At 40.8% G+C, this 16,580-nt stretch overlaps 2 protein-coding genes across 2 annotated transcripts; both read right to left on the reverse strand.

Annotated features, from left to right (window-relative positions):
• Positions 1 to 379: 379 nt before the first annotated feature.
• zbtb17 (zinc finger and BTB domain containing 17) lies at positions 380 to 8,290 on the reverse strand. The gene is given in 16 exon segments (XM_020088708.2): positions 380 to 594; positions 597 to 814; positions 1,347 to 1,436; positions 1,607 to 1,855; positions 2,002 to 2,132; positions 2,372 to 2,492; positions 2,612 to 2,728; positions 3,410 to 3,497; positions 3,735 to 4,035; positions 4,149 to 4,291; positions 4,465 to 4,742; positions 4,915 to 5,004; positions 5,124 to 5,414; positions 5,886 to 6,065; positions 6,250 to 6,497; positions 8,107 to 8,290. Coding segments are annotated over 15 exon segments (2,592 nt in total). The 5' UTR covers positions 6,455 to 6,497; positions 8,107 to 8,290; the 3' UTR covers positions 380 to 504.
• A 259-nt stretch (positions 8,291 to 8,549) lies between these two features.
• On the reverse strand, positions 8,550 to 13,900 carry hspb7 (heat shock protein family, member 7 (cardiovascular)). The gene is made up of 3 exons (XM_020088974.2): positions 13,531 to 13,900; positions 10,861 to 10,985; positions 8,550 to 10,727 (listed from the first exon to the last, which is right to left on the reverse strand). The coding sequence occupies exons 1-3, from the start codon at positions 13,694 to 13,696 to the stop codon at positions 10,548 to 10,550; spliced, it is 471 nt and encodes a 156-aa protein (XP_019944533.1). The 5' UTR covers positions 13,697 to 13,900; the 3' UTR covers positions 8,550 to 10,547.
• Positions 13,901 to 16,580: the final 2,680 nt, after the last annotated feature.

Consider the following 16,580-nt stretch of genomic DNA (forward strand, 5'->3'; position numbering starts at 1 on the left):
GCACAAATGTTTTTTTCAATCTTTATCTAGGGGTCATAAGACATCCACAGCATTTACAGTGTTTGCAAGAACATGATTAAATCACCCCTCTGATTTAAATCTTTATTACCTTACATGTCCATCTAAATATTCTTTGTATAATGAGCATTCCATGAAAATATTTCAACTAAATGCAATAAAATATTTTGACTGTTAAGGGAAAATGTACATATTTCACCTGAGTGAAATGAAAAATGAAACAGAGGCGTTTAAGTTATATTAGGACTCAATTGTGATCAAAATGTTTCATAGAAAGGATAAATGCACAATCGTGCATTTCATTCTAAAAATAAACAAACTATACATCGTATAACCTCTACCTCCCTTTCATTTATTGCGCTTCCTCCTCCTGTATAAATTAGATTTCTGCTATAAACAATATTTCATACATCTTTCACAAATCTGCTCCAGTACACATTTTTCCCTTCTGGGTGGAGCTCGGTGTGGGTTTCCTCCTCTTATCAGTCAACCCTCCTGACCCGTCTTTTCATATTGTGACTTGTCCACCATCTTTCTGTCTGCCTCTTCCTCTCCTTCATTGGCATGGCGGATCAGTTTTCCCCTTCCTGGATGACCTGCTCAGTTGTGGGCTGCCATGTTGTAGCCGTTTCCCCCTCAGCTGTGGTGGTTGTGGTGTACTGATAAAAGTCTGAATCTGCCTGAAACATAACCAAAGCCTGAGCTGTGTGTATGCGAACATGCTGGGCAAGGGAGCTCGCATCCAAGAATTTATCACCACAGGAATCACATGCGTATAAGATCTGTGTGTTGGGGTCTGGAAACAGAACAGAGAAGATATAAAGTATCAAATCAAATCAAATCGTGCTGTATAATATCCTATCTAAATTTGTTACATGTTATCACACCAACTTCCCCTGATCTTTTCCAATTTACCATTTTACACAAAAGTCCATCAAGTCAGAATTTGGATTTGGTTGGATTTGGTTCATGATTAAATTGGCACTGCACTCGCTGTGTCTGCAATTTGTAGTAAAATCATTTTCATTTGAGAAAACAACAAGCTAATGAGGATTCATAGGTCTCTTGAAGTATTTGTTTGCTCTTGATTCAGTGAGAGTTCTGGCAGTGAATGTTAAATTCTGCATAAAATATTTTTTGTTATCTACACACACGTTGTTATCTAGCAGTTTTTATGAAATGTGTTAATAACAACTTCCAACTGAATTTTAGAATTAATAGGATGTGCACATGGCCAAATACAACGGATTTACATGTAACTCAAAATATATGTTTTTTAGGAGTATCAACATGTTTGAGTTGATATCAGAAGTACTTTTTAGTTTTACCTGCTTCTTGCACTTTCTCTACTGCCTTGGTAATTTCAGCTTTCAAAGCCTCTGTCTCATCTGCAGACACGGAAGCCACCACTGGAACCACTGTAGACAGACAAGTGACACAAGGTAAACAAACATTTATCACTGCCTAAACCCATTCATGCTTCTCTTATCACCTGCTGGGTGCTATCTGCAGCACTTGTCAGGTCCTCTCCAGCCTACACACATTTCTCTGAAAATCACTGGATTCAGTCTTGAGGATGCTGACTGACCTGTCAGCTGAGCCACAGCACTCCCTGCCAGGGCGACGATATCATCTGTGGTAACAGTCACTATGTTGATCTCGCTGTCAGAGTTGGCTGCACCTGTGCACCCATCAGTCCCTTCGTCTGTGCTGCCCGTGGCTACTACCAGCCGCTTCATGCCGGCCTTGCCGTGGTGGACGGTCTTGACGTGGGAGCGCAGATTGTCCACCCGATTAAACCCTCTGCCGCATTTGTCGCACAGGAAAGGTTTCTCCCCTTAGAAAATCGGACAGAATAAACAAAACACTTAAGGGTGAAAGCTGTGAGTTCAACTTGTGTGGAGCAGCAGCAAAGGAGACTGAAGTGTCCATCAGTCTCCTCCCTGAAGCAACATAATAATTTGGCACAGATTTTGCCCCTACCTGTGTGTATGATGATGTGCTTCGACAGGTCTCCCACATTGACAAATGCCTTATTGCACATCTGACATTTGTGTGGTCGGACGTTGTCATGATGGCGAATGTGATTGGCCAATTGACTGGACTGAACAAACCTGTGCAGAGAGAAACATAAGATACATTGCCCATCTAGCTTCCTGTATTCACTTCCTGACGTATGCATTTAAAGCAGAAACTGAGAGGCAAACTCCTCTACTGGCAATGGAAAAGGAATGAATCGCCTTTTTAGCAAGCTTCTAAAACCTGAATATAAAGAGGTATTAAGTACGATTGAGTTTTGAAAACTGAGCCTAGTATTACTGCATCGCTCTGTCTACTCTGTCATGCCACTGACCTTTTGCCGCAGCGATCACACACATAAGGCTTCTCTCCCGTGTGCTGGCGGACATGAGCAATAAGGGAACTGGCCTGGGTGAAGGCTTTGCCACAGACAACACAGACGCAGGGCTTCTCTCCTGTAACAAATGAATTACTGTCTCAGATTACAATATAATTGTGCAGTTCCACAATGTAAAATGAGAATAATGCATGTTGCCTTCACATTCTATAGTCTGCTTGAATGTGATGGGAGTACCTGTGTGTATGCGTTCATGCCGTTGCAGAGCTCCAGGATCACTGAACGCCCTCTGACAGTGCATACAGGTGTAAGGTTTCTCCCCACTGTGAACCCGCAGGTGTCTCTTCAGATTCCCTACACAGCAGACACCATCACACAAAGGTTAGACTGAATGACTAAAAGCTAAGAAACAGCTACACAAGTCAACGTCCTCTATATAAAGTGCACACTAGATGAAAGCAGCAGAAAAAGCTCAATGAAATAATAATACAGTCAGACTGACGCCTTAATGTAATTCTTGTGAATGGTAAATATGACATTACAATATCTAGAGAGGTTCATGTCAGAACCTGATTGTACAGCAGCTGATATGGAATTAAGGAATTTGAAAAACAGAAAAGAATCTGAAATGTTTTCAGCCACTTTCTCAAACCCTAATAAATCCCCAATAAGCATTCACCTTTAATTCATAGTTGGCCCCTCTGAAACTTTCTGCCTATAGACCAAATAATCCACTTGTTTCAGAGAAAGACACTAGCAGATGTAATCAATAAATTAAGACTGCTACATCAGAATGAACCAGATAATGGTATCCCAATTCTATTTTTTAGATATCAGCTGAAACAAAGAAGAAAGTAGAAACTAACAAAGCATAACATCTCCGTTTTAAGATTTATCTGTTCCTCCTCTTTGACCAGATGGGAGTTAATGTTCGCTGTCACTGAACTGATCTTTACTGTTCTCGCTTTAGGTCTGGGGGGATCCACATGCCACTATTACTTCTTTGATAGGTAGAGTTTCTATTGGTCTTCTTACCTGAAGTGGTAAACTGTTTGCCACATTCTTTGCATTTAAGAGGTCCGTCTGTAATGTGGATCTTTAAGTGAGCCTTAAGATTTCCCACCTAAAGAGAACACAACACAGTCAGACTCAAAACAGATTGTTCTGAAACACAAATTTGGAAACTAAATGTTTAAGGGACTACCAAATTAAAATTGAAGTTATCAAAACACCTTTCTGAAAGTCATAAAAAGGTAAGCTCGTAATGCAAAAGAAGAAGAAACGTTGTGTTTTAATGAAGAAAGGTGTAATTATGGGGGCTATATTTCCAAAGAAGAAAACTTCACAAATGTGCCGTTACCTGGTTAAAACGCTTTTCGCAGTGCGGACATTTGTTGCCCTTCCCCATATCGTGCGTCTCTAGATGTCTCATCTTGGCGGTGGGGTCAGAAAAGGCCTTATCACAGAAGTCGCAGTTATAGGGCTTCTCACCACTGTGCACCAGCTGGTGCCGCTTCAGGTTGCCAGACGTGGTGAAGAGCTTGCCGCAGACGTCGCAGCTGTAGCGCGCTTCACCTGTGTGGCGCTTGCGGTGCAAGTTGAGCAGGCTGATCTGGCGGTAGCTCTTTCCGCAAATAGAGCAGCAGTATGGCTTCAGGGGGCTGGGAGACAATAACTCAATTTAGGACTCAAGCCGGAAAGAGCTCAGTGGGCAGGTGGGATTAGAAAGACCGACGAGTAAAGTACACATCTCTGAATAAAAGAAGTCATTCACCTGTGAGTTTTCTCGTGGGCTTTACAGGCTGCTGGGTCCGAGAAAGCTTTATTGCAGTCCCGACAGCTGAACGGCTTCTCTCCTGTGTGAATACGCATGTGTCTCTTGAAGTTACCAGTGTGGGTGAATTTTTTCCCACAGTCCTACAGAGAAGAAAATATGTCATTTGACAAACATTTTAATGCCAAGATTGATATGCAAAAATATTGAAAGAATAATTAGTACAAAGATTGCTGACTACACTGCTTCAGCTGAATGTGCCTGTGGTTGTCTTTTTCAAAGCTCAAAATCATGATGACAAACATGTAAAGCTTACCTCACATTTGTGTGTCACAGAGCTGTAAGGCTTCGACTCGGACCGGTTGCTCATTGACGCTGACTGAGTTTGTCTCCCCTCTATCTCGCTGCCGGAGTCAGCTCCTTCCTCCTGCTGGCTGACCTCGCCATCTTCCTCTCCATCCTCATCGTCATCATCAACTCCTCCATCACCGGTCTCCACAAACTCATCCTCCTCTCCTTCAGCCATCTCTGTCGGCTCCGACACTTCCGCCTCAGTTTTTGTCTTTGACGTGCCTTCGCCCTCTGAGTCACTCTCTATGCGGGTGGAAATAGGGATGCATGAAAATAACATATTGTCTAGATTTTAAATAGAAATTGTTATAGTTAAATACATATATATTAGTTAATACTTTAAATAAATACAGTCTAAAGTCTTGTGGACAGAGGGGTTGTCTACAGTGATACAGCAGAGCCATCTTGTGCTCACCAGTTTGGAAGTTTCGTCTCAGAGGTTTTCTGATTCTTCTCCCTCGAGAGCTAGTGTAAGATGAGCTGCCACCAGATTTTAACTCTAATCCTGTAAATACAGAGAAAGTACCAGAGTTTATTTGTTGAATAAAATGAGCAAAGCTATTTACAGTTTATTTGTATCAGATGAAAGCACACACCCCAAATGGACTTCCTGTAGGTACTTACTGGGTGCAATAGTGGTGTCGCAGGGGTCATCCTGAAATCCAGGTGAATCTTGTGCAGTGCCTTCTACGGTCTTTTCACCAGAAGGGGGCGTGGTTTCGGGTGATTGTGCTGCAGGACTGGGCTGAGAAGCAGTCTGTTGAGTTTCTGTAAAGGTGTCTTCCTTTAAATTGTCCTGATTTTGCGTGGGTTCCTTATCTTCTGTGATAATGCAAGAAGTGCATGAAGCACTCTGCTCTGCTTGTGCTGCCACTTCAGCCATGTCACTCTCCCGCTCCTCTTTCGGCTCTTTTTCTAATAAAATATGGCACACAGTTAGATGATGTCAATATATGTCAGACTCTATATATTCTTATTTGGATTACAACGTAAAATCTAAAGCTGATTTCAGACATGAGCAGGCACAGCACATGACACAGGTGAAGACCCTTATCACCAAAACTCTCGGATCTTGTTGTCTCTCTAAGTGGACTTCATCTATGTGCATGGCTCCTCTTTTTCATCCTAAGATATTTACATTCTTTTTGGATTTTGTTCTTTTCGTTTTTGAGTCCATCACTTGTTAGAAATGTCATAAAGGCGCCCATTCACTTGCGGTGAACTCTGCGGATAATCACCTGCTGTGAGAAACTTTAGATAATGTCAGGAGGCCCTTACTCGGTCGTTTGCTTCCTCACATACAGAACCTCTGGGAGAGTATCAGGAGATCATAGCTCAGTGCATGTCTGAAAATGACTTAGAGAGCAATGTGAAGACTGAACTCACCAACAGTGAAATCCAGTGTTATGAGGGAAGGAACTGGATTTGCCATTGACTGGTACGCAGAGCAGGCATTTACAATCTCTTGCATTTGTAGAAAGTTAGCAACGGCCAGCACGTCTTCAACATTCTGTGAACTTAAACTCAGCTTGGCTGTGTACATGAACTCCAGGACCTGACCCAAACCTGCAACAGGAATGAGGAACACAATTAGTCGAGCAGAGAAGACAATAGAGATGATGAGGTACATTTGCCATTATTTAAGCAAGGTACTGGAGATGGTGTGAAAAATCAAAGCACTGAAAGATTAAAAAGACAAAACAAATGAAAAAGTGTACAGACGTGTGCCCAAAGCAAGGCTGGAACCTACCTGCTGCATTGCTAATGTCCAGATGCACCACATCTTTCTGGTCCAGGAAGAGGGTGCGGAAGTAGATGCTGCAGGCTGCCAGCACAGCTTTGTGGGCCTTGAAGTCCACCCCGTCCACGACAAAGGTGCAGTCACACAACAGGCCCTGCTTGCGCTGCCGGTTAAGCTGCTCCAGGACCTTCCCGCTGTGCCACGGGAACTCCATCGTTCTGAAGATGGAGGATGGTGCTGGCAGCCAGGAACCTTCTCTGTGGACCAGTGACAAGTCATAATGTGTGTCATTGGGTGAGGTTCAAATGGCTAATATGCTAGGTGACATTGTAAATGGTCTAAATGCTGTGTATTTATATAGCCCTATTTAAAGCACTTTAAAATACAGTTTTGCATTTCACCCATTCACATACAGTGCATCTATGTGCAGCACTGTCATTCACTGGCCTTTTTTAAACAACACCCATCAATCTGTGTCATTTGACATGATGATGTCTCCTCCCTGAACTTAGTGAAGCTGTAACTAATGATTCAGGCAACAGACCAGAGTAATCGCTCCATGATTTGAGATGTGAGTGTTAAGTGAACAAAACAGTAAATATCAGCAGTCAAAAGTCACACATGTAACACTGACATTATACATTTGCATGGAATTTAAATTAATGCCACAACCATAACTTTGGATGTTTAAATCACAAAAAATGTCATTATTTACTGCAATAAATCACCTTGTTTTTAACACTATGTAGAGCTGCACAATATGGCTTAAAATTATATCTTGATACAAGTTAGTGGAGGTAGATGATTATCACAATAAATGTCATATTATTATTATTATTATTCATTTACTATTTTTATTTATATAATTTACTTTAGGTTTACGGACTGATTCTTTGCTCCTGATTGAATTGTGTGGTTTTAAACTCTTTTGTATAAGCAGAGAATGACAAACACTTGATAAACATTTTACAGATCTGAAATAGATCAATTATGTGCTTAGACAAGGCATAAGTATTTTATCAATATACATTAGTTTTTTATGAAAATCATATTGATCGCCCAGGTAAGAAACTCCGAAATGACTGCATTTCTCAATATCCTCTTTTCAAACTGGCAGTTAGAACTACTGTACATGACAACTTCAACAACCCTAGAACATGGTAGATCATTATTCATGTGTAATTATCCAACGCAATGGAATGATAGCAACTGTGTAATGATCACAAGATTACATCCATGGGTTGTAATCAAGACAGTTTACAATGCACACTGCTCTTGTGTGTGTTGAGGTGTGTCTGTCTGTGTTAGTGATGCATTCATCTCGCAGGTGTCTAGTCTGTGTTGTGTTGTTAAACTCGTGGTTTTAGATATTGTCAGGCTTCTTTTCCTACGTGACACCACCGGAGAATGGCAGAGAGAGAGAAAGACAGGCCCTTACCCCCAAACTGTAACTTATCAAGAATTGGAAATACATCTGAGGTAAATGTGTGGCACCTGATGGGACATGATACCGTCAGTAACTAAACATTAGCCAGAATAACCCGAGAATCAAGCTTTAACTGGTGTCGTGACGTTTTAGTCAAAGCAACACCTACTCTCGAACAACACCGAGGAGTTTTCGAGACCGTGACGATCTTTTCTCTAAACTTTTAAAAGATTAGTTTGACGGTGCATCGATTACAATTCCTCCATCCTTGCAGCTTTGTTATCCGGGATTAATTTAGCATGCCTTGACATGCATGTATTGCAGGAACAAGATGGCGGCTCGGGGAGTCAGGCCTGTGTTCATCCCTTGTGTTTTCCTCAGCTCGCTCTCCCCAGGCTTCGGTGAAGCGCCATTTTAAGAGAAACCAACTCGAGCTTTACCTCCGTGTAGTCTGCTCTTCACTCCGGGTTCAAACCCTCCAACCAGGCGCTGTTTCACTGTCTTTGGCTCAGTTATGAACAGCGATCCCAATCGAGTTTTTCGGTGATCGATCCTGCGGCGCTGGGTCCATCCACCGCCATCTCTCTCTGATCGATTGATAGAGACCGGGCGGATGTTTCTGTGGAGCATGCGCAGTGTGAACACACGCTGTCGCCATGATGACCGCGTGGTGGCGCTAAAGGCTCTTTCTGATTTCTATGATTAAAAAGAATGGGGTTTTATTCTGCATGTGACTCACAGCACTATTTCTTTGTACTCCCTTTATATTTCTGGCCAAGATCCACAAACATAACTGCAAAGCACTGAAAATTAAACTTTCTTTTTCCGATTTGATGAGTTCAATGTTCACCTCCTATGATAGAAAAGCTGTTTACACATCCAATCTTTGCACCAATTGTTTTTTATTAAATTAAAATAGCATTCACAATACATAGAAGAACACAAACTCAAAATAACAAAAAGCACAGCATTAACATCTGGAAATTATTACATATCAGATGTCAACTGTGCAATATTCGCTTTGCTATATTCATCTGTGCAATATAAACAGTTCATGTGCAGTTAAGTCACTTTAAAAATCCTCACACTGCATATATTTCTTCCTGTCTTTACACTGTATATACTAGTTTCTATATGTGTTTATATTCCTTACACTTAGGTATTGCATGTTACTTATTACTTGCTGATGTCTTTTTGACTCTTGCTGCTGTAACACTGCAAATTTCCCCATTATGGGACTGTTTAAGGACTTCTTATCTTATCAAACAAGAAAGTAGAAGTATCAACCCAGACAAAAAAAGACTGTATGAGGAGTGTAATTTATATGATATGATTAAAGCTTTCCCCCAAAAATGTGAGGCCACAGAGTGACACAGAGTTTTAGTTCAAAACAAAGTTATGACAAAACCTAGTTACACAGTGCAAGTAAAAACACATAAAAACTCGGTTATCAAGGAATAACTAAAAGAATAAAAACAATAAACTTGTGGCAGAAATTTAAGCATGGCCGCCAGTTACATTAATAAAAACTACATTTGGGTAGAACCAATACATTTTACAAACTTCTTAAAAGCACTCACGCTTGATGTGTGTGATATTTACCAATAGATAATTAACTGTTTGTAAAATATAAGTGTGTGTTACAGTTCAGATATGAGATCAGATCTGACTAAATTCCACCAAGAATATTTGAGATTCAAAAATAAATGAGAAATAGGAGGTGCCTAATAGTAAACACACACAAAACTAGTTAACTCTTCCCAGGCTGTCTTTGAAAAGAAATATGAAAGTAGTGTAATTTATGCTTTCTAAATAATGATGCACAATCATCTTTACCTTCACTATCTGAATGAAGTGCACCAAAATGCAAAGGCCACAGCACAAAACAGAGGAGCAAAATTATAGCCACATAACAACAGGCTTCCAAATTATTTTTGCTTGAATGGTGCCTTTGAAAATCTTTTCTCATAAAATCAGGACAGATGCTTTGGAAATGCCTTGATACACAAAAGACTGAATAGAAGCACCTCCCATTATCTGAAGGGTAGTTGAATGCAGCTCTGTCTCTATTGATTGTAAGAGGAGTTTGCCACATGATGCTCACAGCTCATCCATCTTCAAACTGCCTGGATGTATGGTGTAGAAAATTGCAACCAGGTCAATCAAAATTTCTGAAAAGATTAGGTTTAATTTACTGGAATGTAAAATCAGTGATGACCAGAAAGATCTAACTCTGTCAAAAAGAAAAGTGTGAGGTTTATCATCAGGATTTGCCATAGGGTCCATTGAGTTTCATATGTTCATGCTTAATTTCGGTTGCTTGGGAGGCAGAAGGGGTCGTCCACTAACCAGAGGGCAGATAAAATAATGAGTATAGGAATATTGGAATCAGTATCAACTAATACAAAGTGATTGAGCTCTTTCCCCAAACCACATGTATCAGGCTGAATGGGAAACAGAAGGCATCAGCATGTTTATTGTCAAAGAATGAGTATTTTATTCACACAAATAATGCAACAGAATAAATTATTAATGAGAAACCATCAATTTTAAAATTCAGAATTTTGTTAAGTTCTAACTTAGATAAGTTGTCGAACTGTGTTATACAACACAAGTGAAGTACTGGACTGATCAGTACAGTGTATGCTTGTCCAAATGCTGTACATGTCCAAGCTTCTACGTCTCAGCCTGTTATTTGCAGCTATGACCTATTGCAGCTGTGTCTGGTGAACTATCTCAGACTTTAAATGAGTTGCAGACCCAGAGGGAGGACGTGGTTGGTTTTACGGCGCACAGTGTGAGTGTTACATGTAGAATGGTTTCAGTGAAGACAGGAAATCAAGGAAGTTGCATAAAAAAAACACAAGAAATCTGGTGTTCTCTAGATCTTGATCTCGGTGCGGAAGGTCTGTACGAGCTCGTGTTTGGCTGGGTGTCGCCGGGCCCGGACTGTTAGGGTTCCCTCTGCGTCCAGTGATGACGTCACTGAGGTGGGGTCTACATCCTCAGGTAGCTGGCACTTGTGGGTGAATGTGTTCATCACTGAACCGTCCTGGGCCAACTGTTGAGGAAGAAATAAGAGATTCAGAGAGTGAATGTAACTGTGACACCTATGATGGCAACAGATTGTCGTCCCAGGGATCCAGCATGTGACTATGATCTGTTTTTCATCACTTGCACACACAGCTACCCACCTTTTCCGCGTGAACTTCTATCTGGTTGTTGGATGTGGTGACAATGACGTCTTCAGGGGAGAAGTCTCGCACGTCAACTGTGAACTGGTACGAATCCCCGAGAGTTTTAATGTTTCCAGCTCCACCTGAAAGAACGACAAGATGAGAAAGCTTGTTTGTGACCTCAAAGGAAACAGGGTTATGACACAACTCTGATTTGGTTTACATTCCCTGCCACTGAAAATAACTTCCCATCTCAGTGAATTAAGCACCATCACTGGTAATTATAATAGCTGCAGGCAGTGTTTCATTAGGGACTGAGTGAAGACATGTTATTTGATTTAATAGACTGCACCATATGTAGTAAGTAATTTTGTTCATCCCAATAATCCTGTTGAATAGTTTCAATTTAAAAAAATGAAGGTAAAATCATTATTTATCTTTTCAGACACGTTTTATTCTCTTTTCTATTTTTAGTATTTCATTATTTTTGCACAAAACGGTCATGTATATTTATATACACACACAGGGGTTCAATTGGATAAACACATACATTGTATAAGATCTGTGAACTTTTGGTGAAAATAATTGAATGTAATGACTATTTATAATTAACACCTAGCAAAACAAAAAGCTTGATTGTATCATAATAATAACATTATTATCACCAGGGCTCAGTCTGCTATAACAAGTCAAATTGAAGTAAATCTTCCTATACAACATGAAACAGTTTTTAGAGTAAATACAGACGAGCAGAATGACTGTATTTACATCCACATGTTTTCCATATTATTGACTAGATTGACAAATTAGTATTTCACAGCATGAGTGACTTAATGTTGCTCTTATGGTCATATTTCAAATGTGTCCACTACTGTACATAAGTCAGATGCACAGAAGTGATTATTTTATGGAAAACTATATCACTATCAACTAAAACGTTCCACATTATTTGTACCTCATCTCTTTGGCCCTCCATTCATTATTTAGTTATTTGCATCACATCCATTAATTTGGTTTTAATATTGGTTTTGTCATTTGTATAGTTTCTATCAATCCCATGTCTGGAGTCTGAGCAACAATGTAATTTCAGGCTTCAACAGATCTGGATTTGAAAGAATAATTGGTTCACTGGGTTTTATCAAACCTTAATAAATAAAAATATAACTGAGAAGAAAGGTTTCTCTCTCAGACGTTAGAAATGTTATGATTAGGCTCCCTGTGGCTGAAGGTTGAGGCCGTATTCTGTATATTGTACAGCAGCAGAGAGATGTAGATGATAGTTATAAAGTCTGATGCACCGTCCTCACCGATTCTGAGCTCAGTGAAGAACTATGTGGTAGCACATGATTTCACACACGACATCAGAGTGTGTCAGTGAGCGTGTCAGTGAGTGTGTCAGTGACTTCAGCCCTTCACATATGAAGGTTAGTCTGATTATGTGACATCATTCCAAATGTGTGTGTGTGTGTACACTGGTCACCAGGCAACCATCTGATCATTCCTTATGCAGGCGTCATCCCAGATACTCTGCATGTGAAGTCACACTACTGGCAGTCTGTCCTGCATTCCCCTGTTTGCATGCATGTGTCTGTGTGAGAGTGTGTGTGTGTGTGTGTGTGTGTGTGTGTGTGTGTGTGTGTGTGTGTGTGTGTGTGTGTGTGTGTGTGTGTGTGAGTGTGTGTGTGTGTGTGTGCCTTGCTTTGCTTTTAGTCTCCTATCATCAGTCTTCTGTGCTTCTACTAAGGAACACCAACAATTCTGTACCCTGCCCCTGAGTCACAGAGTCCATTTAAGGTTCATATGTCACACATTCACACGTCTGTGTGCACCTGCACTGAACAGTTCACACCAGCTCCACACATTACTGAGCCACAGGATGAACCAGACACTGTGACGATGAGGGCCTGCTGATTTTAATGTATACTTTAAACACATATACATCGTGTGTTTAAAACAGCTCTTTTTTGAATTTGTAGACATTTGAGTTTAAACATGTACGAATCATATAAACACATGTATGAATCATATCTTTAGTTATTAGAGCTCACCCTCCACCCCACACTGTCAGATCCTACACATGAAATTTAGTTTTGAAAAATAACACGTCATCAAATATAAACATAATGTGCTCTCCTGAAATCCTGCCCCAGTTTACATTAGATTATTAAAGTTATTTATCAAAGGCATCCACACTTTCATAAACTTCCCTCAAAGCGATTTTTTTATCTTGTTCACCTTAAAATGAAAGATAACATCCGTGATCCAACTGACATGGGTTTTAGGTTTTGAACTCTTCATGTGTTAGACATCAGGTCAATCAAGGTCGTGAGGGCCACCACATTAAACAGTACATGATGGTCTCAGGACACTGTGAACTTGAGTTACTCCATCACTCAGTACCATGGCTACACTCTTTGCTTAGAAACACAGTTGTCCACACACACCAACCACACCACAGTCCTTTTATCTTTTAAACTCAGCTCTGCCTGTTGTCTCCCTCCACTGAACTGTCACATCCGACATGCTTTATCACCACCTTATGGAGATAAACACCACACTGCACACAAGTCATTTCCAAGCAGACACATAAAAGTCAAAACTGTCACTTCAACCAGATTAAACCACGATTTTTACACCACTTGTGTACACAAAGGGAGTTACCGAAACCTGACATTGCGTCTGACTTACTGGAAAACCCCAAGGCGTCGCTTCCAGGCCTCATGAAGGAGCCAAAGTCCTCAGCAAACAGTCCCCGGCTTTTCTCCATGTATGGGTTACCAGAGGATGAGGATGAAGATGAAGTCTGGTGGAAACTACGCTCCGATCGATAGGCAGAGGAGTTGGTCACACTCATGGATGGGTGTGAGTGCTGGGTGAGGCAGAGGAGGAGAGCAAAGGGGAGAGAAGAGGGAGGCGGAGAGAGTTGATTCGTCTGGTAGCTCCTCTGGGAGTATTAAATGTTAGAGATAATACACACAGCTCCTCTGTCTTCCCTTTTTTATTCCTATGTGCTTTATTATTCTTTGTGTGTCTAAGGTAACTGTCTTCCCACGAAACTGCAGCCACTCTCTCATTGGCCCTTATATACTGTGTGGTCCTATACACAGTTGGGAGGAGACGTGTGTCACAGCTCATTGGGAAAGACAAATAGCATTCTATATTTATCGTGAAACACACAGAGTGATGGAGAGAGGGGTCTGTGGTTGGGAAAGTTCTGGGCATTGAAGGGCCCTGAGGTTAAGAGCAGGGGAGAGAGTGGGATTTGATAGAGAGAGGTAGAGAAAGAGAAGGGGGGGGGGGGCAACAGTTGTCATTCCATACACACCATCCCTGAAATAGCTCCCCTCTCCAGTCTTTAATTCCCCCCACTCTCTGTCACTCCATTTGTCTGTTTCTTCTGCTTTCGTCCTATTCAGTGCTGTGTCTTTGACCTGAAAATGGATCCTCACATGGTTCTGCCATTAAGTGATGTAACGGACGATCTTTCCACAGCATGGTTTCATCTCATTAGTGAGATTTCTTGTGTTTTGTCAGGCCCCGTCTCATCTGCTTATTGATTTAATCTTTCTCTTTCTGAACATGCAACATTAAGAAGAAATGATTTCCTGGAAGACGCTGCATTCTCCTGCTGAGCTGGATGAAGAGAGAGGAGAGTGAATGGAAAAGTGGAAAAAGGAGACATGCCTCTTATCTCAGAGGATAAGTAAAGAGCAAAACAAAGATGGAAAGAATGTGCTTGAAAACAAAGCCGTCAGCAGCGAGAGCGAGGGACTTAGTAGGGACATTGCTTTGGAGCTATAAATATCTGCATGAGGTGCAGAGCCTATCGTGATTAAACAACACTCACTGCTCTCCCTTGTGTTGCTGACAGAAAATCCATTAAAAAACCTTTAAGTTCTAAATGACCATGTGTTTATAATGACACTATAAGTATTTGACTGTTGCCTTAGTCAATCATGACTATAGGTTGCCTATAATCTATGCATGACCTGTGCATGACAACACGTTTCTCTGATTTACTGCGTGACATCACAACCTCAGTTCCTCAATCACAATGACCCTGAAATTGAAACGACATTATTCAAATAAATCCAGCATGTGTTGTCATCTTTTGTTTTGAAGCCACGTTTGAATAGAAAGGTTATAACAAATGACACCATACAGTGTTATGTCCCTCTCATCTTATCAGTACAGAGCTCAAATCCCCCTGTTGAAGGTCTAAATCCAGCCCAGCAACTCAGCAGCTCCCTGCCAGGAAGCACACAGAGCCTGCTCCTCTCCCTAGTAACAGCAGGAATATTGTTTATTCATACGGGTCTTTTATTCTAAATGAGATATGTGGTACACTGTGATTTGTACTGCCGATGGTGCTATAGTCGAGAGCAATGCTGCTCTGCAAATGTGCTATCACATGTCCTTGACAGTATTCACTTTACTAAGTAGGCTAATATATTAACGATTTACAATTACGTGTCAAAAATATCTCTTGGGTTCTCCACTGCTGTCTCAGTTTTCAAAAGTTTCACAGGATTGTTTTATTATGCAAGGAAGTAAAAGACATCCACTCAAATCAAAGGCCCATAGGAGCGGTAAGGTACACTTCTGAGTCACAAGATGCTGAACATCTTAATAGACACCAATCAATCCAGCTAATTTTATTTGTATAGCCAGTATTCACGAATCACAGTTTGCCTCATAGGGCTTAACAAGTCAGTCATACTCTGCCCCTTTTTTAACAGGGAAAGAAAACATTAACCAAAAGTGAGAGATTCCTCTCCCAGGACGGACAGAATAGAATAGAATAGATGTCACATGTAACAGAGCATGCCAACAAAATATGTAATGTTTACAGCATTCATAAGAAAAGATATAAATGGAGAGGTGTATCAATGTTTGAAGTATTTATACGAAAGATAATGCCAGACAGAGCAACAATGACGAATGGAATTGGCATTTAATGGTAATATATGTCAGTGGGTATCTAAATCTACTTGTTATTATAATCCACGATCAGCTGCCACCACGATCCAGGAGACATGAAGAAGAAACGAGAAGAAAAATGATGTAAAAGAAAATAACCATCATAAACCTAAACCTAATTAACTAAGTAGTTTAATTTTCCTATGAGGCTTTAACTGGAACAAATAGTGTTAGTACTATCAAGCAGTTAAGTACAGAATCAAAAATGAGTTCCAAATCCAAAAAAGGAGAGAAAAATAAGACTCAACAATAAGTAGAGAAGATAAAATATCACTATTATTAACTTCAGGCAGTCTGCCAGGAACACTGAGTTTAAAGGAATCACGACAGAGTGGGAGGAAGAAACGTAAGCAAGTAAATGTGATCCAGTGTTCCGTAAAATCCACGCTGTACCACCAGTGACATTGACTCACCTCTGTAATGTGTGTGTTTGTGTATGCATTCCTATCTGCCCACAGCTGAAACACACACACACACACACACACACACACACACACACACACACACACACACACACACACACACACACACACACACACACACACACACACACACACACACACAGGGATTGAGCCTGCTTCAGCTGCCGTGTGTTACATAATGTCTCAAACAGATGAATAAATTCCAGTGATACTCTGTGACTGAGCTGGAAGGTCATCTCACTGCTGCTGTCTTATTTTCATCAGCAGACATTCAGCTTTGTATGCAAATGTGGCCACAATGGCATCAGTAAACAACAAGACCCTGAGACACAACAT

Source organism: Paralichthys olivaceus, chromosome 6 (genome assembly GCF_024713975.1).
Source record: "Paralichthys olivaceus isolate ysfri-2021 chromosome 6, ASM2471397v2, whole genome shotgun sequence".
Classification (NCBI taxonomy): Eukaryota; Metazoa; Chordata; class Actinopteri; order Pleuronectiformes; family Paralichthyidae; genus Paralichthys; species Paralichthys olivaceus.